Source organism: Chiloscyllium plagiosum, unplaced genomic scaffold (assembly GCF_037043375.1).
Source record: "Chiloscyllium plagiosum isolate Xiang-an unplaced genomic scaffold, Cpla_swu_hap1 HiC_scaffold_5, whole genome shotgun sequence".
Taxonomy (NCBI): Eukaryota; Metazoa; Chordata; class Chondrichthyes; order Orectolobiformes; family Hemiscylliidae; genus Chiloscyllium; species Chiloscyllium plagiosum.
The window spans coordinates 30,178,640-30,202,205 of NW_028270143.1; the positions used below are offsets into that span (position 1 = coordinate 30,178,640).

At 39.9% G+C, this 23,566-nt stretch overlaps 1 protein-coding gene across 1 annotated transcript; it reads right to left on the reverse strand.

Moving 5' to 3' along the window:
* Positions 1 to 490: 490 nt before the first annotated feature.
* On the reverse strand, positions 491 to 15,370 carry LOC122549764 (nucleoporin NUP42). Its single transcript, XM_043689753.2, has 7 exons — positions 14,660 to 15,370; positions 13,759 to 13,990; positions 11,579 to 11,673; positions 11,257 to 11,333; positions 6,874 to 6,960; positions 3,299 to 3,380; positions 491 to 2,224 (listed from the first exon to the last, which is right to left on the reverse strand). The coding sequence occupies exons 1-7, from the start codon at positions 14,757 to 14,759 to the stop codon at positions 1,578 to 1,580; spliced, it is 1,320 nt and encodes a 439-aa protein (XP_043545688.1). The 5' UTR covers positions 14,760 to 15,370; the 3' UTR covers positions 491 to 1,577.
* Between the last annotated feature and the right edge of the window lie 8,196 nt (positions 15,371 to 23,566).

Here is a 23,566-nt window from a genome sequence, read left to right on the forward strand (position 1 = left end):
TTCTGACTTTGGCAGCACATTTACCATCTTCTGTTATCATTTGTCCTTTGTAGGCAAACCTAAGTACTTGTTAGTTTGGCAAATGGCCAAACTAACTTTAAAATCCTTCAAGATGATGTAGAGAAATTCACTATGTATGTAGAACAAAAATGCATGGTAGTGCAAATAGGAGAAAATAATTTTAAAAAAAGAATAGAGGAACAAGGACATCCTTAAATGCACAAGTAATTCCTTGGAAGTGGTAGGTATTTTCTTCTGCTCATGAGGGACAAACAGGTTGACTAATGAATATTTAAAACCAGAAAACTTGCAGCCTTTTTAAAAGCAAAGTGAACAACATGATTACAGATTTTTTTCCATCGTTTTGTGAAGGGTGAATGAATGAAGAATATTTGCACTTCTCCTCTCCAAGTCATTCATCTGAAACTATTCAAAAAATGGCCAATTCATAAATATTTCTACCACAGCAATAAATACAGGCACCATATAATTCTGTATTTGGCACTTTAATGTGATTTGCTAAATATTTCACATAAAAATATTAAAAGCAGCAAACAAGCAAAAAAAGGCTACCCGCATACAATAGGTGAAAACTCATACACCATTTACCATTGATTGTGAAGAGATTTGAGACTTCCTGACAGTGTTAAATAACTTGGTTTCCCTTCTAAAATGTACAGATTCAAACTCAGCACTAAAATAATAATTGGAGTCACAAGTTCACAATTATAAGGCTTAAAAAGGTACAAAATATAACAATTGTGGGAATAGGTAATTATCAGGTTAACTCAGGCAAATTACAGTATACATCTTATTGGGGACAAGTAGACAATCTGTACTCCTAGGATGCATCAAAATGGAAACACTCCTGATATGCATATTTTTACATGAAATTTAAAATAATGTGTTTTTGTTAAATACAAATTCATTTTAGAACAATTACAATTGGCACTGTAGATAGTTAAATAAACCTTAAAGTAAAAATGTACAGTGCATTTCAGCTTTTTTTAAAAAAAGACAGTTAAGTTGTGTACTGCATACAAATCTTGCTTGTTAAGTTGAAATAATTTATCCTAAAGGTCGCTCAAGAGTAATTCTAACTTTATTAAGCTAATTAAGGGATACCAATGTTTTCTGCTTACAATCATGCTCAGCATCTTGCAAATTACAGCTTGACGTTTCAGTGCTTCCAGCATTCATTTGTTGTTAATATATTCATTTTCTTCCTCCTAGTCACTGGTGCAAATGAACCACTTATCAATCTGCATACCTCCTTAAGGGCAGCACATAATTCCAATACAGAAATAATTGCAGGTGGGTTTATTCCAACTTTTGCAAAAAGAGTGATGCTGTTGACAAATATTTGTGAATTTTTTTAAGATGGGGAAATTGAACACATGGGAAGAGTTGGAGAGAAAGAAATTATAATCAATCCAATAAATTACTATAAAGTTAAATTCCCTATATTACTGATTATAGCAGATATACCAAGAATTAAAATAAATTCAAAAAACATAATTTCTAGTGCATAATGAAGTATCATGGCAAGTAATCAATGTAATTATATTTCGTCGAATTTACACATTTAGAAGTTCGATTGGTGGTGGCCTTAAAGGGATCCTTCCTAGAGTGAACTTCTTTGCTTCAAATTCTTGTAAGTCATCTGCTGAGAGTTCTGTCCGAGGTGTATACAACTTATCGTTTCCGTTAACTGAATTATTGCCAACAGGAATGCTTTGGGACTGAGATACTGATGCTGCTGTGCTCCCAAAAACATTTGTTGTTGCTGTTGTTGTTGTTGTTCCTTTGCTCCCAAAACTATTTGCTGGTGCAATTACATTTCCTCCAAAAACATTTGTTGTTGTTGTTGTTACAGTGCTCCCAAACGCAGAGGATGTCGGTGCTTGGGCAGATGCAGAACCCCCAAAACCAGAAGAACCCATTGTTGAGTTGCTTCCAAAAGGAGTAGAACTTCCAAACACTGCAGCACTTGCAGCTGAGCTGGTAGCAGAACCACCAAATGCACCAGGGGCTGAAGCTGGTGTGGAAGTGGGAAGTGCAAACGTTGACGTATTTCCAAACACCGAGGAAGAGGCTCGTTTGGTTTCAAATCCTGACAGAGGTGCTGAAGAATTTCCAAACTGTGATGTTGTTGTGGTATTGCCAAATCCAGCACTGGGTTTGAAGCTAAATGAGCTGCTGTTTACAGAGCTGGAGGCAAAGCCTTAGAAAAGAAACAAAACCGAAGTGAGTCATGTTATTTCAGTAAGCCACCAGGGAAACAGATCTCAAAATCAAATATGAACTCAACTGCTTCACTTCAAACCTATTCATAAGTGTTACAGGCCTCATAAAAATTGACTTGAAAAACTTTGGAAATGAAAATTCCAGGGGTTTTATTTATTTCAACAGTAGTACGCAATTAGTCTAAAAATTAGTCTAAATGTCTTAAATGATTAAGAACCATTCAAACAGTGAATTAATCATATCAGTACAGCACTGAGATGAGTAACTTAGTCTACAGTAGCAAAAAAGTTAAATGATAAAATTTGAATGTAAAAGTGGTACTGAGAAAAGACAGCTCGATGTTTGAATTGATACTTTCTGAAACAAATACAGGAAAAAGAACTAAATTAGTAACTTGCAGCACTGCCATATTAGAGATGGGCTAAATCACCTGCTACTTAGAATAGAATTTACATTGTAAATTAGTTTACTTGTATTAGAACTGTTAAGCTTTGTGGCACTGGTGTATAAATTGATACGAAGGCCCTCTTTCTTGCACAAACAAATTTCCAACTAGTGCACACTAATAGCTATATTAAGGAATTATAGATGGATTATAATAGCTTGACTTAAATTTGTCATGATCATCTTGACCCATCAGGAGTGACACAGCTCAGAGTCAAGAGCAAGTTTTATATTACATACTAGAGGCATCTCTCCTTTATTATTTATCGACACCTGACAGCACAGATTCTCAAAACACCTCTACGTGACCCCAAGTGCCCAGACCCCCAGCATTACATTATACTTTTATTTGTTGCATTCCTCAAAGGTTTAACTGAAACTCCATTTTTTATAGTACAAATTTCCTGAAGTTTTAGGAAGAGCAGATTAAAATGTCAGCTTGGCAACCAGAGATCAATCTTCTAGCATTTTAACAGCTGACAGTCCACAAAATGGTACAGGAAATTAACTAACACCATCATTTTTCAGAGATTAGAAAAAAATTTCTACTTTACAGAAGTACATTTAATTTAAGACATCTATATTGTAATTGCACATCAACAGTTACCAGATGAGCCAAAGGTTGAAGTTTGCATTCCACCAAATCCTGTTGCAGGTTTCTGTTGGTTTGGCTTTCTCAATTCAGCACTCTGGAGAAACAGAGAAGGAAAATAAAGGTTATAGTTTTGAAGTCTCTAAATAAAATAAATCATGATAATAGATTCATTTGTGTTGTAACCCTGAACTTTTGGCAGCAATTCAAATAATTTTCAATCCAGACAGGTACATTACTAACGAAGAGTTATAAAAAAAGTACATAAGTTAGTAACAAAGCAACAAAGGGAATAATCTATTAACTGCTTGATTAATCAAATTCTAAGAATAATGTCAGTTTAAAGATCAGACATGAAGCTCACTTCCAATGAATGAGCAGTTCAGCACAAGACTAAAAACGATGAAAGGTCATGTGATGACAGATATAATATGATTTAAAAAATTGCAGATACTGGAAATCTGAAACAAAAATAGAAATTGCTGGAGAAAATCAGCAGGTTTGACAGAATCTGTGAAGAGAAAGCAGAGTTAACGTTTCAGTTCTACTGACTTCTACAGAAGGCTTCTTTTGAAGAAAGGCCACTGGACCCAAAATATTAACTTTGCTTTCTCTTCACAGATGCTGCCAGACCTGCTGAGTTTGGGATAACATATGATAATTGGGAAACTTCTTTTAATGATGGCATTATAGCAGAGTCACTGAATGGTAGACACAGTTTAACTCGGCATGTGTGCCATGCAACATCAGATCTAGGTGCAGTCAATATATGAGAAAAGCAAAAACATATTCCATTACACAACAACGATGGTTACGTCTTGATGTGAAACAGCAGAGAGCTAGAGAGAACTACGTTTCAAATTTTAAACAACAGCTTGGTATTTAATGTTCTAATCATCAAACAGTCAAAATTACATTTAATCATTATGGAAAGTTTTTGATTTCAGTGCAATTTTTAGAGGTTAAAAAAAAATTTTCCATAGAAAAGGGAATTACTTACAATACCCCCCAAAAAATTAGAATTCAGCCAGTATCAATTGCTTTGATATGAAGTATAATTACTTGTACACACCTGTATCATGTACAAAGAAGAATCAATTTATTAAAAACACCTTCAAATGTGCAGTGGGACTAAACCTGTTGCTGATCAGTTCAGTTCAAGTATTAGAAAGTTTACTTCTGCTTGTAATTCAACTAAAACTAATTGCTAGGATCAGTAATGACAATAATATTGAGACATTATGTCACTACCAGAATAGAATAAAATGAATTAATTGGAGGTGAGTTTTCTACTGTCCAGCAGCTCCAACGTGCCTACACTCTTAAAAACACGTTAAATGACCCTGGAATTGTGTAAAACAGCAAACTCCTACCAGGCACTTCTTTAGCTGACCCCTCTTGCCCCTCGCTTCTATTTCAGCTCTCAGCAAAAAAAAATAAAATTTAAGAAAGAAATATTGCTTCAGCTGGGCCCTGCAAAGACCAATTTCTGCTACGAGATATAGTGTGCCCAAACTGTAACCAGTCAGCTGGTGACCTGGTGTTGATGTGACATGCACCACCTTCATTTCTCAGCTTTCTTCACCCATTCCAACCTGTCTGCCTCTAAAACACTCTCTTCTCAGGTCTAACTCAAGATTTTGATATCAAACCTCCTGACAAGAGTGGTTTGTGGTCTGGTAGCCGGTCCTCTACCTTGCAGAGCCTGAGCACCAAGTTTTGAATGTCTTTTTTCCCCCAGGACTATGGCCCTAACAATGAAAATTAAACTTGTTTCCAGGGTTGTCACTGACTTCACCTGCTCTGGAGTTTTTTCCTCCACAGTTGCCCATCTTATGGACCTTAATCCTGCGGTCAGCTTCTACCACCTTCCCAAAATCCACAAACAGGGCTGCACTTGTAGACCCATTGTTTCAGTCTGTTCCTGCTCCACTGAACTTATTTCATTCCATCTTGACTACTTTTTCCTCCCTTGTTCAATCTCTTTCCAGCTACTTTTGTGATGCTTTATGCCAGTTCCACAATTCCCAGTTTTTTGGCCTCTGTTGCCTTCTTCGTCTTGGACTTACAATCTCTCTACACACCCATTGCCCCATCAATGTTCAGAAGACTCTTCAGTTCTTCTTTGCTAGTAGATCTGAATCGTCCTCATCCAGCACCGCTCTTCTCCATTGCCTGGCTGAGCTAATTCTTTTCTTAAACACGTTTCACATTCTCCAAGTCAAAAGTCTGGCCAAGGTACCCAGATGGTTTCTGTTGCTTTGTGGAGCAGATGAACATTCCTTTTTAGAGTCCTAATCTGCCCCTCTCCCAGAACTCTTCTTCTGATACATCAATGATTGCACCAGTGCTGCTTTTGCTTTCATTTGGAATTGGAAAAAAAATTAATTATCTTTACTTCCAATTTCCGTCCTTCTCTACCTTTGCCTGGCCATTAAATTAAGAAAGATGATGATATTCGGTAGACATGCAAGTCAAAGACTCTTAGGGTTGGATGGAATTCAAAACACAATTGAATCAGATATGATCTAATTGAGAAGTAGAACAGACTCAAGGAGACAAGTAACCTACTTGTGTTCTCAATTTGCATGTCTATAAAACAGTGACTGCATTTGCCTAGATAATAGAGACACTATTTTAAAGATATTAACTTTATGTCATGCAGTTCTTTTTTAAAGGTCTGATAACGTATTATATAAGCACAATGACACACAATGATTAGCAGTGAATGAAAGATGCACATTGCTCAATGCTATTCACTTTCTGTGAGCTTTTGCACTGGATTTAGTAATTGTTAGTGTCAAAGCAACATAGTCCTTTTTACAGGGAACCTCGGATGAACATGAGGGGTTAGGCAAGTTAGTGAATCCATGATTAGATTGATGAATCTTCACTGAGACAAGCAGACATCCCAAGTTAGAAGAAATAATTCAATGTAAAATTAGCTACAGAAAATAAAATTAAGATGGCTAGATGGAATTAAGAGAGAGGTAAGAGACAAAAAAAAGGTAAAGTAAAAATAAAAACAAAGAACTGTTGATACTGGAAGTCTGAAACTAAATTAAAAAAATTGCTGGAGAAACTCACCAGGTTGGCATCTGTGGAGACAAAGCAGAGTTAACATTTGGGTTCAGTGACCCTTCAAGAGGTAATGAATTTTGGAAATACAATATTATTTTTAATATCTTAAAAGGGCAAGACAGGTAAAAGTTAATTTTCACCGTCACTGTGATTGTTTGATAACAGTTAAGATTGACAATGCTGTTATAAATTTAAAAGCAATTATATGGACAAATTCTAACCTTTTTTGGACTAGTGAGTATCTAGTAGGTGAGTACCACAAATTTATGCTTTTGCACCTATGTTAGAGAGGAGGAGGAACAGTGTAATGCAGACAGTAATTTCCTGATTTCTATGTTCAATTGTACATGCACAGATGCCAGAAGTTGCTTTGATTTACTTCATAAATAGGGTGAGGATAACAGCTGCAAAATCTAAGCCTACTGGAACATTTTAAAATGACACAAATACAAATTAATTACCATTTATTTTACATACACATTTTCAGTCTTTTCCCAATTACAGCTTACCATTGAACTTCTTACAGATGAATTTGGTTTCTTAATTTCAAGCATTCTGTTCTTCTGTTGATTTGATAACTGCCTAATGGAGTCAGCCTGCAACAAAATACAATTTTAAAAAAATTTCAGACTAACAATTAGAAATTAACATTACAACTAACATATACTTAATGTAATTGTTCAGATTCAGTAATTAACAATGCTGTCCTTTAAATCTAAAGGACTGGAATTTAAGGATGCAAAAGTTATGCGGCAGCTATAAAACCTGGTTAGATCCCAATTGGAGTACTCCAAACAGATCTTGGCACCACATCTTAGGGAAGATATATTGGTCTTGAAAGGAATACAATTAGGTCTACAAGAATGATAACTTAACTCCTGAAATGTAGCTATGAAGACAGATTATATAAGGTTATGTCTGTTTTCTCTAGAACTTAGAAGTTTAAGGGGTGATCTGATCAGTCTTCAAGATATTAACAAGAATGGACTGGATGATAAAGATGGGGATTCTAGAACTCTGGGCCAATTAGGGCCATTCAAGAAAGATATTAGGGAGCACCTCTGCACACAAAAGGTGTTAGAGGTTTGTAACCCACTTCACAAATGGCAGTTCATACTAGATCATTTGTCAAATTTAAACCTGAGATAGATAGATAGATTTTTGTTAAGCAAAGATATTGAGAAATATGGGCCAAAAGCAGGCATATGGAGTTAGAACACAGATCAGCCATGACCTCGATGAATGGCAGGCAGAACAGGATTGACAGGCAGAACAGGATTGACAGGCTGAATGGCCTACTCCTGTTCCTATGTCTTGTTGCTACTAAAGAAGAATCATTTGAATTATTTTTACTTTAATTAAGAATTATTGCTTCAAAAAAAGTAATGTGATGGACATATAGCTGAGAGCATTAAGTCTATTTGCTCTCAGTCAGCATGTTATTCTAAATATTTTGGATGCATGACTTTCAGTTCTCATTCAAGGTAACTGCTAACCAGAGATTTCAATAACTTAAAATTCAATACTGGATTGTTTTGCTCCATTTATGCTCTTGCAATCCATGAAAATAAAGTAAATTATTTTGTTTCTGAATCATTAACAACATGGGTGTCACGCAAGGCCTTAGTTCATAGATCATGCACAATGAAACTAACAAGCATTCCAAAAAGGAATAGCTTAGATTAAAATAAGTTTAGATTCAGGTTTATTAAAACATTTTACAGGGAGGAGAAAGTAAGGACTGCAGATGCTGGAGATCAGATTCAATAGTGTGGCGCTGGAAAAGCACAGCTCATCAAACAGCATCCAAGGAGCAGTCAGTCATCCAAGGATGCTGCCTGACTGACTGTGCTTTTCCAGGACCACATTCTCTACACTAAAACATTATAAAGGTGCTTTAGTTCACTTAAACATGCTCCCAATTTGTGGAATGTCAGTGTGTCCTCACTTTAACTCTTAGGTCAATGGAATGTATTCTAATTAGAATAAAAGATGAATTGGAGAAGTTAGTAACAGCTCCAAGCAAGATTTGCATCGTAATAGCTAAAATTATGGTGCATATGCCAAATTTTAGAAAAAGTTGGGTCGATGTACCACTCCCTATTGTTAAGTCAGTGTAAATCTATTTCAATTAATTATACTGGAAAAGAAAGGGGAGGCAATAGCCTTGTGGTATCATTGTTGGTCTCGCAACCACAGTCGTGGGATTGAACCCCACCAAAGCAAGTGAATTCAACTTGTGGACATGAAGTCCAGTCTTCACATAGAGAAGATATTTTTTATTCATTCACGGGATACGGATGTCAGTGGCCAGGCCAGTATTTATTGCTCATCCCCAATTTTCCACAGGGCACTTGAGAGTCAACCACATTGCTTTGGGACTCGTGTGACATGTCAAGCAGACCAGGTTCGGCTGGCAGATTTTCTTCCCAAAAAGACATTAGTGAACCACTAAAATTACAATATTGAAAGAACATTAGACTACCCTACCACATGCTGTGAAACTATCACTGTGCTAAATGGGATAGGTAGTAAATCAAAATTGGGCATCTATGAGGTGCTGTAGGCCCTCAGTGGCAGCCAAATTGTAGTCCAATGCAATCTACGCCCTCACAGATCAGCATATTCCTACTCTACCATAACATTCTTCTGATTTAATGAAGAGTGAAAGAGGGCATGCCAGGATTAGCACCAGAAATAGCTAAAAAGTCAACCTTATGAAGTTACAAAACAGGACTAATTGTGAGCCAAACAGAATAAGCAGGAAGTGAAAGTCAGAGCTAATCAATTCTACAATGAAGAGGTCAGATATAAACTCTGCAGTCCTGCCATAGCTCGTCATGAACGGTGGAGGATAATTTATAAACAGCGCCATCTTCAATAATTGTGGAGCCTAGCACACTGATGCAAAAAATAAGGTTGAAGCACTTGCAACTATCTTCAGTCCAAAGTTCTGAGTGGATAATCCATTTTGGCCTTCTCCAGAGGTTTCCAGCATTAAGATGCCAGTCTACAGCCAATTCAATTCACTTTTTGGGATATTAATAAATGCTTGATGGACTGGATACTGTAAAAACTATGCACTCTATAACTCTTCAGAACTTGACACGCCCCCATCCTGCATGTTACAATACAGCTACAACACTGGCATCTATCCAATAATGTGGAAAATTGCCCAAGTACGTCCTGTACAATAAAAAAAGGACAAATCCAATCTGCCAATTACTTTCCCATCAGTTCATTCTTGAATATCAGTAAAATAATGCAAGGTATCAGTGCTAACAAACAGCACTTGGGTTAGCAATAATCTGCTCACTAACAATATTTAGGTCCCTCAGCTCCTGATGTCATTACAGCCTTACTTCAAACATTGACAAAACAGCTGGATTGCACAGGTAGGGTAAGAGTGACCGCTCTTGACATCAAAGTTGAATTTGAGAGTGTGCCATCAAAGTGCTCTCACAAAACTGGAGTCAAAGGGAATCAGAGAGAAAATTGTTTGCTGATTAAAGTCATATCTGACATAAAAGGAAGATGGTTGTGGTTGTTGGGGGTCAGTCATCACAGCTCCAAGAACATCTCTGCAGAAGTTCCTCAGGGCAGTGTCCTAGGTCCAATCGTCCTCAGCTGCTTCATCCATGACCTTCCATTCACCAGAAGGTCAGAAGTGGGGAAGCTCGCTGACAACTGCACCAATGTTTAACATCACTTAAAGCTCTTTAGATACTAAAGCAGTCCATGTTCAAATACAACATGACATGGACAATAACCAGGCTTGGGCTTGCAAGTGGCAAATAACATTTATGCTAAAGAACCAACAACCATCTTCAAAAAGACAAACTAACAATCGACATTCAATAGCATCACCATCACTGAATTCCCCGCTATCAACTTCCTGGGGGTTACCACTGACCAGCAACTGAACTGGACCAGCCACATAAGTACTCGGGCTATAAGAGCAGGCCAGAGGCTAGGAGTCTTGCAGCAAGTAACTTTTCTTCTAACTTCCCAAGCCTATTCACCATCTGCAAGGCACAAGTCAGAAAGCTTACAAAATATTCTCCACTTGCTTGAAAACGTTTAAGACGCTTACCAGGACAAAGCAGCCATTGTGATTAGGAGCACACCCACAGGCATCTACTCCTTCCACATAGTGCACACTGCAGCTACTGAGCAACAATCTACAAGATGCACTGCAGAAATTCACCAACGCGGCTTAGACAGTACTTTCCAAAGTCCTGACGAGTACCATCCAGAAGGACATGAGAATCAGATACACAGGAACACCACCACTTGCAAGTTCCCTTCCAAATCACTCACCATCCAAACTGGGAAATATATTATCATTCCTTCACTGTCAATGGGTCAAAATCCTGGAATGCCCTCCCTAATGATACTATCAGTCTGCTTTCAATACTGGACTTTAGTCATTCAAGGCAGCAACTCACCACAAACTTTCTCAAGGGCAATGAGGGATAGTCAGTAAACGGTGGCTCAGACAGCAACAGCTACACCTTGTGAATCAGTGACATCTCACATGACGAGAGTATTTCCATCTTTGCAGTCAAGCAAAGTATCATCTCATCCATAAACCCGTTCTAGGTTACACCATTCTCACTTTAGCTTCGGCAACCATCAAAAGATGTTATCAATGAGGTTCTTTCATTGATAGGAATGAAAGAATGTCAGGAATCTTCATGCTCGAAAACTTACCTAAGAAGTAGACAATTACCTCTGCAAAGAACATAGATTCAGGATCAGAAGTCACCATTTTGCCTTACCACAAGAAGAGGCAGAAACAACACTCAAAAGTGCATCAGCTAACATGACTGATTAGTCCAACGCTTCCACTTCATATTCGTAAAATGACTTCAAAAGCATACAGTTCTTACATAATTTGACAAGCTGCCTCCTGCTTTACTGTTATAATATTCCAATCGCAATTCTTCTGGGGAGATGTCCACAAGACCTGTAGAGAAACAAAACACACACTGTGCCATCATATATTTTTCAGTAAGATTAAACGTACCTGATGAATTATCTTTTGTGAATTTTATTCCATCGATAAGGTTTTACTGTGACTCTTCAGTCTGTTGTTTGGATATTGTTTTCTCTTTCTTAAAATAAAATTCTAAGGTAGAATTTAAATGGTAAAAATATGTTGGGATAATCTGATTCTAGAAAAATGGCACAGAAGCAGAACCAGTTTTGTACCTGAGACACATGCATATTCCTTGGCAACAGAGTAACAGGAAAATAACCACTGGCCAGAGATTTCCCATGCTTCAATGTCTTTTCTTACTATTTCCCTGCAAAACAAAATTGAAAAAAATAATATGTTACACACATTTACACAAAAATTATTAGTAACGACTATGGAGTCATCCTTAAATATCATCACAAACATGTTCTTGTAATGAGTTACAAAATTCTTAAAGAAGGAAATAAGCTATGAAATTGATTTTCAAAGAGTGGTACTTTGTTAAACCACAATTTTCTTCATATTAAAATGCCTAACAATCTTTTCCAAGCCTCAGTTGGTAATTAGAAGCAAAGACCTGAGTATCCCACATTTACTTCCCAGCAGTATTACATAAAACTGCAAATGCTTCACAGTAATGTTGATTCATTGTCCAAATTTCCTTTCCTCCCAAGGCTGTGTTTCACAGCTCCTTAATTTCACACAATTAAACAGTCTACCATTCACCAACAGCTGCATTGGCATATTAAGGGAGTTTTCTTGAAGTTAATGTTGGCAAACCTGAATCCAACCTGATTGGAGAACAACCAATAATTTCAACCTTAGTCTTCGATTTAACTTCTCTTCAATCAAACCAGGTACGTCAGTGCACAACTTTGGTGTTTTGGAAGATCTTGAATTCCGCTTCAATTTCCATATCCTACCTATCACCAAAACCACCTATTATCAAGACCGTAAAGAACTTCTACAGAGCTAATACAGTAGCATGTGGAATTACTATAATAAAAATCATCACGTGCTGGAGCCAATTCAGTAGGTCTGATATCATCTGTCAAGAGAGAAACATAGTTAACGTTTCAAGTCCCATATGACCCCTCTTTGAACACATCCACAACCTACTGCAACCCAACAGAGTCATAGTCATAGAGTCATAGAGATGTACAGCATGGAAACAGACCCTTCGGCCCATGCCAACCAGATATCCCAACCCAATCTAGTCCCACCTGCCAGCACCTGGCCCATATCCCTCCAAACCGTTCCTATTCATATACCCATCCAAATGCCTCTTAAATGTTGCAATTGTACCACATCCTCTGGCAACTCATTCCATACACGTACCACCCTCTGCGTGAAAAAGTTGACCCTTAGGTCTGTTTTATATCTTTCCCCTCTCACCCTAAACCTATGCCCTCTAGTCCTGGACTCCCCGATCCCAGGGAAAAGACTTTGTCTATTTATCCTATCCATGCCCCTCATAATTTTGTAAACGTCTATAAGGTCACCCCTCAGCCTCCGACGCTCCAGGGAAAACAGCCCCAACCTGTTCAGCCTCTCCCTATAGCTCAAATCCTCCAATCCTGGCAACATCCTTGTAAATCTTTTCTGAACCCTTTCAAGTTTCACAACATCTTTCCGATAGGAAGGAGACCAGAATTGCATGCAATATTCCAACAGTGGCCTAACCAATGTCCTGTACAGCCGCAACATGACTTCCCAATTCCTGTACGAAATACTCCGACCAATAAAGGAAAACATACCAAACGCCTTCTTCACTATCCTATCTACTTGCGACTCCACTTTCAAGGAGCTATGAACCTGCACTCCAAGGTCTCTTTGTTCAGCAACAGAGATCATAAAGACGTACAGCATGGTAACGGACCCTATGGTTCAACATGTTCTGCTATAATACATGTTTCGTTAATGTGAATTCGCTGTAAAACGATCGACGAATTGGGAACACTGTCTCTAAAGTGCAAAGTTTTAAAATGTGTTGACTGTAACATGATTACTTTGTCAACATTTCAAATGCTGTTTCTAAAGTGTGATTTTTCTATAATGCAGGGTTGTACAAGAAAGCAACCAGAACATTATAGAAGAACTACCTATGTCAGTTCACACCTACTCTTATCTTCCTTTGGGTCATTCCTCTACGAGTACATCCTACTGTCCAAATCTCAACAGTTCATCTTTGTTGAACTGGCAGATGTTGATTAGCCCTTGATTCAAAACTACCTTTCTAAATTTCTTTGCCTTTTTACTTCTGTACTTGATCAAGGTGCTGCCATTCAACCACACCTTCAACTATCTCTCACACACTATGCATATTTGACTGTGACAGTTCATGTCAAAAGCTCTTGATAAATTTATCACCTTGATACTTATACTAAATCATGCATTAAAATATTGCACTCACAATAGGTTTTCCGCATCACGATTTTGATCATCACCAGAAAGAGCTGTAAATCTATTCTGCAGAAAGCCTCCAGAGCTTGGAGCTGTTTTTTTCCCAGTTTCTGCACCTCCAAATCCTCTTCTATCAACATCCCTGCCACCTCCTCCCCACGGTGCCGGTTTGTAAAATGTTGATGGTTGGATATAATTAGATTGATGTTTTTGGAATGGATTTCCCCAGTTTCCTCTGTAGGCTATAAATACAGCATGAGGCAGCAAAACAGTGGATGCATTTTCATCACCGAATATCTAATGAGACACTTTAAAGAAAAAAAATGCTGGCAATGTAATATTTGAATATTCACGTAGGTTACACTGAACTTAAAAAAACTTGTAAATACAACATTTTTGAAATTATTAGATGTAATGAGTTCAGGAATAAAGTTTTAAAAAAAAACATTCTTTAAGGCTAATGTCAGGGCTTCCCAAACTGGGGGTTGGATCCCAAGTGGGATGAGAGCTGAAATTGTGGAGTCTGAAGATGCAAGGCAGCAACGGCTGCCATGGATTTCTCAGAGCTATAAAAACTGTACTCTTCTTAACAGACTCCTACATTACAGCTCGAGTACTTCACTCTTAGAGCACTCGCTGAGGGAATCACATCGGTTTTCAAACCTACATATGGGGCTTGCAGTTTGGGAATTTCTTAACTAGTTCACTCAAGACGTATCTACCATTGAGAGAATCACTGGGAAATGGAGCATAAAAACATTTTGCTGCAAATACAATTAATGAAAATGAATTCTAAAATATGACTAAAAAGATAAAACATTTAGTACCATGCATTTGAAAAAAAAAAGAAATTTCTCAGCACAAATATAATAGCAGAAATGCAAGTCTCTCAATTTATTGACACACAATACCTGCTGTGTGTTGTCCTCGCCCGGCGCCTCTCGGGTGTTCGTTCCAACAACTGTCCCCGAAGCGGCAGCGACCTTCCTGGAAATACTTGCAGATCGGCATCGTGCGGTGTCGGAGAGAGCTCAAGGCAGGTTCCCCGCCAGCCCCGGGACGGACACTGCGCTCGCCGCGCGCACGGGCACGGGCCTCTCCCCTACACGGGGATGTGGACCGCGGCGCGCGCTATGACGGGGTGGGGGAAGAGAGAGAAAAAGAAACAGAGCCGCGTGATCACCAACTTCCTCAACGCCAATCCCCGAGTGATATGATTGATACGATAACACTCCCCTTCCTGAGCGCGGTCGGTTGGTTTTGTCGGTTTAAATTTCAAAACTTCAGTAGCTTCCCGCCGCCGGCAGGGTTCAGCTGTATGACGCCATCATGGAGTTAAAAACAATGGAGATGAGTGACTGTAAATACGTCTGAGTCTGTCGGTCAGTCAACGCGGGTGGTATGTCGGTGCGCATGCGCAGAGAGGTGGGGGAGAGGGAGTGTGGTGTGCGCGCGCGCATTGGGGCAGAGACTGTGTACGCACGTGGACAGGTGTGTTTGTGTCTCTATGTCAATAGGTATGGGCGAATGTCAGGGGTTTCTATCTATCAATGTGTAGGGGGGGTTGGGAGGAAATTATAGGGGAATTCAACAACACAAATGATCATAAAATAATTGGAATTACTGCTCAGCAGGGCAACGTTTCCCAAGCTCGTTTATTAACGTGACCAAATATTGACACCTGAACATTTATTTGACCCCACACACCAGCAAACATCAATAACGACACTTGTATATAGAACATTCAATAAATCATAAATACTAAGCAATATACTTCGTAACAACGTTCCTTTACGTATGCTGCAAGTTTCCATCAAGCTCTCTATATTCCTTAGAGACAGAAGATTCAAGTAAGAACCCTTTCTCTCCCCACTACTACACAATGCAATCATCCCATTTCCCCAGACATTGTAATCATATCCCACACCGAAAGAAATTAGTTCTCTTTCTCTCTCCCCCCACCCCCCATAATCAACCTGTTTCCTCCACACACTAATCTGCCCTCTTCCCCCATTTACACTAGTCGTGTAATTGCCTGTAATGTAGAGTTGCAAATCTGGAATAAAGAGCCTCTACAACAGGCAAATTGGAACAGAAGTACTTAAATTTGATACCATCTTCCTGGCTTAGCCTGCATTCTGAACTTGTCAGGAGGTGGAAGAGAGGATTAGCAAAATCATTCTGAGTAGGAGTGAAAGGAATAGGGTGGTCATTATGGGGGACTTTAACTTCCCCAGCATTGACTGGAATCCTATAACTCTAGTATGTCAGATGGATCAGTTTTTGTCCAATGTGTACAGGACGGTTTCAGTATGTCGAAGGGCCAAAAGAGGGGAGGTCACCCTGGATCTGGTGCTTGGTAATGAACCAGGCCAGGTGTTTGATTTAGTTGTAGGTGAGCACTTTGGAGAGAGTGACCATAATTCAGTTACATTTAGTTTAGTGATGGAAAGGGATAGGTATTTGCCACAGGTCAAGAGTTATTGATTGGGCAAGGGCAATTATAATGCGATTAGGCAAGAATTAGGATGCATAGAATGGGGTAGCAAAATGCAGGGGATGCAGACAATGGAAATGTGGAGCTGGTTTAAGGAACAGATATTGCGTGTCCTTGATAGGTATGTCCCTGTCAGGCAGGGAGGAAGTGATAAGGTAAGGGAACTGTGGTTTACAACAGAAATTGCATCTCTTGTTATGAAGAAGAAGGAGGCTTATGTGTTGATAGAACGTTACAGATCAGGCAGGATGGATTTTAAAAAAAAAGAGTTAAGAGCAAAGAGAAGACACAAGCAGTCTTTAGCAAATAGAATAAAGGAGAACCCGAAAGCTCTCTATAGGTATGTGAGGAATAAAAAGGATGGTTAGGGTAGGAAAAGGGCCAATCAAAGACAGAAGTGGGAAGTTGAGTGTGGACCCTGTGGAGATTGGAGAGGTGCTAAATGAACATTTCTCATCAGTTTTCACTAAGAAAAAGGAGAATATTGTAGAGGAGAAGAATGAGGTACAAGATTTTAGACTAGAAAGGATAGAGGTTAGTTACGAACAGGTGTTATCAATTCTAGGAGTGAATGTAGACGGGTCCCCTGGGCCGGATGGGATTTATAAGAGGATTCTCTGGGAAGCTAGGGAGGAGATAGCAGAGCCTTTGGCTTTGATATTTGAGTCATCATTGGTACCAAACCAGTAGATAGAGGACTGGAGGATTGCAAATGTTGTGCCCTTGTTCAAGAAGGGCAGTAGAGATGACCCAGGTAATTATAGACCAGTGCGCCTTACTTCTGTTATAGAAAAGATTTTGGAAAGGATTATAAGAGATAAGATTTATAATCATCTTGCAAGCAACAATTTGATTTCAGATAGTCAACGTGGTTTCGTCAAGGGCAGGTCGTGTCTCACAAACTTCATTGAGTTTTTTGAGAAGGTGACCAAACATTTAGATGAGGGTAGGGCAATTGACGTGGTATATATAGACTTCAGTAAAGCCTTTGATAAGGTTCCACATGGTAGGCTGTTGGAGAAAATGCAGAGGCATTGAATGGAAGGTGATTTAGCAGTTTGGATTAGAAACTGGCTCTCTGAAAGAAGGTAGCGAGTGGTGGTTGATAGAAAATATTCAGCCTGGAGTCCGGTTACTAATGGTGTGCCAAAAGGATGTTTTGGGACCACTGCTGTTTGTCATTTTTATAAATGGCTTAGACACAGGCATAGGTTGATGGATTAGTAGATTTGCAGACGACACTAAAGTCAGTGGAGTAGTGGACAGTGTGGAAGAATGTTACAGGTTGCGGGGGGACTTGGATAAACTGCAGAATTGGGCTGAGAGGTGGCAAATGAAGTTCAATGCAGCTAAATGTCAGGTGATGCATTTTGGGAAGAATAACAGGAAGGCAGTGTACTGGGTTGATGGAAAGATTCTTGGTAGTGTGGATGTGCAGAGGGATCTTGGAGTCCATGTACATAGATCCCTGAAAGTTGCCACCCACGTGGATAGTGCTGTTAAGAAGGCATACACTGTTAGGTTTCATTTGTAGAGGGATTGTGTTCAGGGGCTGCAATATCATGCTGCAACTATACAAAACGCTGGTGCGGCCACACTTGGAATATTGTGTACAGTTCTGGTCCCCATATTTCGGGAAGGATGTGGAAGCATTCGAAAAGGTGCAGAGGAGATTTACCAGGATGTTGCCTGGTCTGGAGGGAAGGTCTTATGAGGAAAGGCTGAGAAACTTGAACCTGTTCTCATTGGCAAGAAAGCGGCTAAGAGGGGATTTGATAGAGACATACAAGATGATCAGAGGATTAGATTGGGTAGACAGTGAAAGTCTTTTTCCTAGGATGATGATGTCAGCATGTACGAGGGGGCATAACTACAAATTGAGGGGTGATAGATTTAAGACAGATGTCAGAGGCAGGTTCTTTACAGAGAGTGATAAAGACGTGGAAGGCCCTTCCTGCTAATGTAGTCAACTCAGCCACATTAAGGAGATTTAAACAATCCTTAGATAAGCACATGGATGACTTTGGGATAGTGTCAGGGGACAAGCTGAGAATAGTTCATAGGTCGATGCAACATCGAGGACTGAAGGGCCTGTTCTACACTGTATTCTTCTATAGGAGTGTGTTCTCCCATTCGTTCAATGAGATCATGACTCATCTGTGAGCTAACTCCATATACCTGCCTTTGCCTTTATGCCTACCTTTGCCCATATGCCTAAGTATCTATGCTGATCAAAAAGTCTTGCTTTCTCAGATTTAAAAATCAGCAACTGACCTAGCATCAAATACTGTTTGTGGAAGAGTGTTCCAGACTCTAGCATCCTGTGTAAAAGTGTTTCCTAACATTTCTTGAATGGTCTGGGCCTAATTTTTTTGACTACGCCGCCTAGTTCTAGTATCTCCAACCAGTGGAAATAGTTTATCTTGACTTACCATGTCTTCTCCTGTTAATATCTTGAAGACTTCGATCAGATCACCTTTCATCTTCTAAATTACAAGAGAACATAGGTCTAATTTGTATAATCTCTCCTCATAACTTAACCTTGGAAGTCCATATATCATTCTTGCAAACCTGCAATCCTTTCGAAGGTGTGTTGCCCAGGTCTGTTCACAATACAGATCATTATGCTCAAACACAAGTTTTGTTAATGTAAACTCACTATAACACAACTGACCAATTGGGGGACACTATCTGGAGTACAGACTTTTAAAGTGTGTATTGGTTATGACGCAATTCTGGCCCTTTTAGTTTAAATGGTGCTGCATTTTCTTACAACACAAGGTTGCACAAGAATGCAACTATCACGTTATAGCAGAACTGACTGCACTCCCAAGTGGGGTCTAACCACGATTTTGAATAGCTGCAGCATAGTTTTTCGCAATCCTCTAGATACAAGGCTCAGCATTCCAGTAGCTTTCTTGATTACTTTCTGTACCTGTACATGGCACTTCAAAGATCAGTGTACCTGAACCTTCAAGTCTCTTTGGACATACACTGTATTTAACTTCATATCATCTAGAAAATACCTTTATCTATACTTGATCGGTCCAAAATGGATAACTTCACAGTTGCTAACTTTGAAAACCATCTGCCAGTTTTGCCCATTTATCCACTCTCTCAATATCCCTTTGTAATTTTGTTTTCATCAACACTGTCTGCAATGCTGCCAAACTTTGTGTCATCAGCATATTTGAATGTGACTTTTTGTGCCATTCTCTCAGTTGTTAATAAATAATGAATAACTGAAGCCCTAACACATCCTTGTGGGACCACACTTGTCACATCCAGCCATTTTCAGTACTGACCCATTATCCATACTTCTTGTTGCATGCCACTTAATCTATTTCACAACCATGCCAGTGTTTTGCCCTTACTTCCATGGGCTTCTACTTCTGTTAACAGTCTCTTATGTGGGACTTTATTAAATGCATTCTAACATAAACAACATCCATACATATTCCCCTGCCCACTATCCATCACTCATATTTGCCAGTCTCTATCTGTAACCAGTCAGCACATAAACATCACAGGCCTGCTCAGCACTTGCTGCTAAAAGATTATCTGAGTTTAAGTAGTGCTTTGGCCTCGCTATCTGACCCTTACTATTTAGCGGAGCTTAGCCAATGGGACTCAGGGCTGTCCTTTCATATCTTTAGATTGAGTAGCCTCCTCCCACAGTCAGTATTGCTGCCTGGAGAAAAGGCAGTATTCCTGCCGGGAGAAAAGGCAGCTTGCAATTCTATAAACTCACACTCTGATCTTATTGGAGCTTGTGAAAACGGATCTTAAGCCAGAATTACTCATGGATGTATTGAAATTTTAAGAATGCCGAGCGGGTTTTTTGTTTAAAAAGAGATGTACAAGCCAAAAATGACGAGTATGTAAATTCAATGCCTGTCTGTAACATTCTTGTGGTAAAAACAATGACTGCAGATGCTGGAAACCAGATTCTGGATTAGTGGTGCTGGAAGAGCACAGCAGTTCAGGCAGCATCCAAGGAGCTTTGAAATCGACGTTTCGGGCAAAAGCCCTTCATCAGGAATAAAGGCAGTGAGCCTGGAGCGTGGAGAGATAAGCTAGAGGAGGGTGGGGTAGGGAGAAAGTAGCATAGAGTACAATGTGTGAGTGGGGGAGGGGGTAAAGGTGATAGGTCAGGGAGGAGAGGGTGGAGTGGATAGGTGGAAAAGGATATAGGCAGGTAGGACAAGTCACGGGGACAGTGCTGAGCTGCAAGTTTAGAACTAGGGTGATGTGGGGGAAGGGGAAATGAGGAAACTGTTGAAGTCCACATTGATGCCCTGGGGTTGAAGTGTTCCAAGGCGGAAGATGAGGCGTTCTTCCTCCAAGCGTCTGGTGGTGAGGGAGCGGCGGTGAAGGAGGCCCAGGACCTCCATGTCCTCGGTAGAGTGGGAGGGAGAGTTGAAATGTTGGGCCACGGGACGGTGTGGTTGATTGGTGCGGGTGTCCCGGAGATGTTCCCTAAAGCGCTCTGCTAGGAGGCGCCCAGTCTCCCCAATGTAGAGGAGACCGCATCAGGAGCAACGGATACAATAAATGATATTAGTGGATGTGCAAGTAAAACTTTGATGGGTGTGGAAGGCTCCTTTAGGGCATTGGATAGACGTGAGGGAGGAGGTGCGGGCGCAGATTTTACAGTTCCTGCGGTGGCAGGGGAAAGTGCCAGAATGAGAGGGTGGGTTGTAGGGGGGCGTGGACCTGACCAGGTAGTCACGGAGGGAACGGTCTTTGCGGAAGGCGGAAAGGGGTGGGGAGGGAAATATATCTTTCGTGGTGGGGTCTGTTTGGAGGTGGCGGAAATGTCGGCGGATGATTTGGTTTATGCGAAGGTTGGTAAGGTGGAAGGTGAGCACCAGGGGCGTTCTGTCCTTGTTACGGTTGGAGGGTTGGGGTCTGAGGGCGGAGGTGAGGGATGTAGACGAGATGTGTTGGAGAGCATCTTTAACCACGTGGGAAGGGAAATTGCGGTCTCTAAAGAAGGAGGCCATCTGGTGTGTTCTGTGGTGGAACTGGTCCTCCTGGGAGCAGATCCGGTGGAGGCGGAGGAATTGGGAATACGGGATAGCATTTTTGCAAGAGGTAGGGTGGGAAGAGGTGTAATCCAGATAGCTGTGGGAGTCGGTGGGTTTGTTAAAAATGTCAGTGTCAAGTCGGTCGTCAATAATGGAGATGGAGAGGTCCAGGAAGGGGAGGGAGGTGTCAGAAATGGTCCAGGTAAATTTAAGGTCAGGGTGGAATGTGTTGGTGTAGTTGATGAATTGCTCAACCTCCTCATGGGAGCACGAGGTGGCGCCAATGCAGTCATCAATGTAGCGGAGGAAGAGGTGTGGAGTGGGGCCAGTGTAATTACGGAAGATCACATCCTTGTGCAGATTACACTGTCCTGAGAGGAAGCAAAGGATATCACACCTGAACAGAGTCAAGGGAACTTCAGACAGCAACACTTCAAAACAAAGACAAACAACTGAAATGCGATGTCCTGTGGCTAGAGACGATAAGGAGCTAATTGTGCCTTCTCAGCAGAAAACCTGTGGGTTATGTCCCTAACTGCGGACATGGTATGAGTTGAAAGATAGGCATTTCTGGATGAAAGACGTGTGTTTTATCCTTCCAAGAATACACAAGGTGATTAGAAGATACACTGCGAAACTAGGTATGTCTGGTGTTAGACATGCTTGTGCACTACCTTGGTACTTGTGTTTCACTGTCTGCTATGATGGTACACAACTGAAAAGATCCACTAAACACTCCACGCGTGCAGCTAAAAAGTCTCTCTTTCTGAGAGCAAGTCAACAAAGTCACTGTGGAAGGAAATTGGACAAACTCCTTTCAGCTAACTAGAACTAGAGTCTCCAATTAATCAATCACCATCCTTCTTTATGGCTGCAACATTTCAAAATCCATTTATCACAGGCAACCCAAAGATTAAATGATTTTTTTTTACTTCTGAGACTCACCTCGCATTTCTAATATGTGTACAAATAGAGTTTTCTCATGTTTTAGTACGTAATAGTGAATAATTATTTTAACTCAAAGACCTGTTTAAATTGTTCCTTATGAAATCTTTTGGGGTATGAAAATCTATCCAGGAGGAGAAGGATCCTTTTAAAATTAACCTTGTTGTGACCTACTGAGGGTCAGTTGAGTCAAGTTGAGTCAAGAAAGGGAGCCAGTTCATCACTTCTCACCTGGAAACATAACCAATTGGGCCTAATCCATTTGAAATTGTAACAAACTGAAGACCTTTGACCAGTGTCTGGCCTTAACAGTTGTGACTCTCAGGTCAGGAACTGCCATTCGTAGGGTATATTGTATTGTTCTGACAACTGAAAAGTCACAAATTATTGAATAATAAAGAACTGTGGATGCTAGAAACCACCTTTTCCCAACTCCAATCAGTTCTGAAGAATCACTAGATCCAAAACACTGATTTTGCTTCCTCTCCACAGATACTGCCAGACCTGCTGGGATAAAAACCGAAAGAACAGCAGATGCTGGAAATCAGAAATAAAAACAGAAATTGGTGGAGAAGCTCAGCAGGTCAGTCAGCATTTGTGAAGAGAACTCAGTTTCAGTCTAGTGACCTTCCCTCAGAACAGCTAAGAAAACATTATTGGATATTGTCAATTAGACAGGTGAGTCAACAAAACTAACATGAAGCAGAATGTAATTTAAAAATAAAACTGGTTTATTAAAGCAACTGAATTACATACAAGATAATTTTAATTAAGGTGCACTGTACCAAAGGAACATTTTAACATTAGAAACTAACTTACTTCTAGTTGATAAATTACTATTGTGATTGAGAACAAACCATAAATTTGCCTCAAGTAAATTAGATCAAATTAATCAGGTATTTCCAATACAGAGAACTGATACACACATGACCTCAACTTTCCCTTAAGGTATCATAGGACATGGCATATGGAACAACCTAGTTGTCATGTTTAGGCATATGCTCTGTGTATAGGTCAATCCCCTTTTCTCCGAAGTACTGTACTTGCAATTTTCCCTTCAATAATGCATACTTACTCACCTCAAAAATGAGTACATGGACCATGTTACCAAGAGTCAGTGTGTGGGCATTTAAAACACAATCACAGAGAGTATACTACAAATGACAAATGACGAACCAAAATGGGTCCTCCAGCAAAATGAATGAAAACCAAAGATAGTTTTCAGTGAAGAATCCTAACATTTATAGCTGGCATATAAGGTGACCTCGACTTTTGGAAGGAGTTTTTTGAGGTTTCAAAGGTTGACCTATATACCATAATCAATTCATACTAATGCCCATACAAAT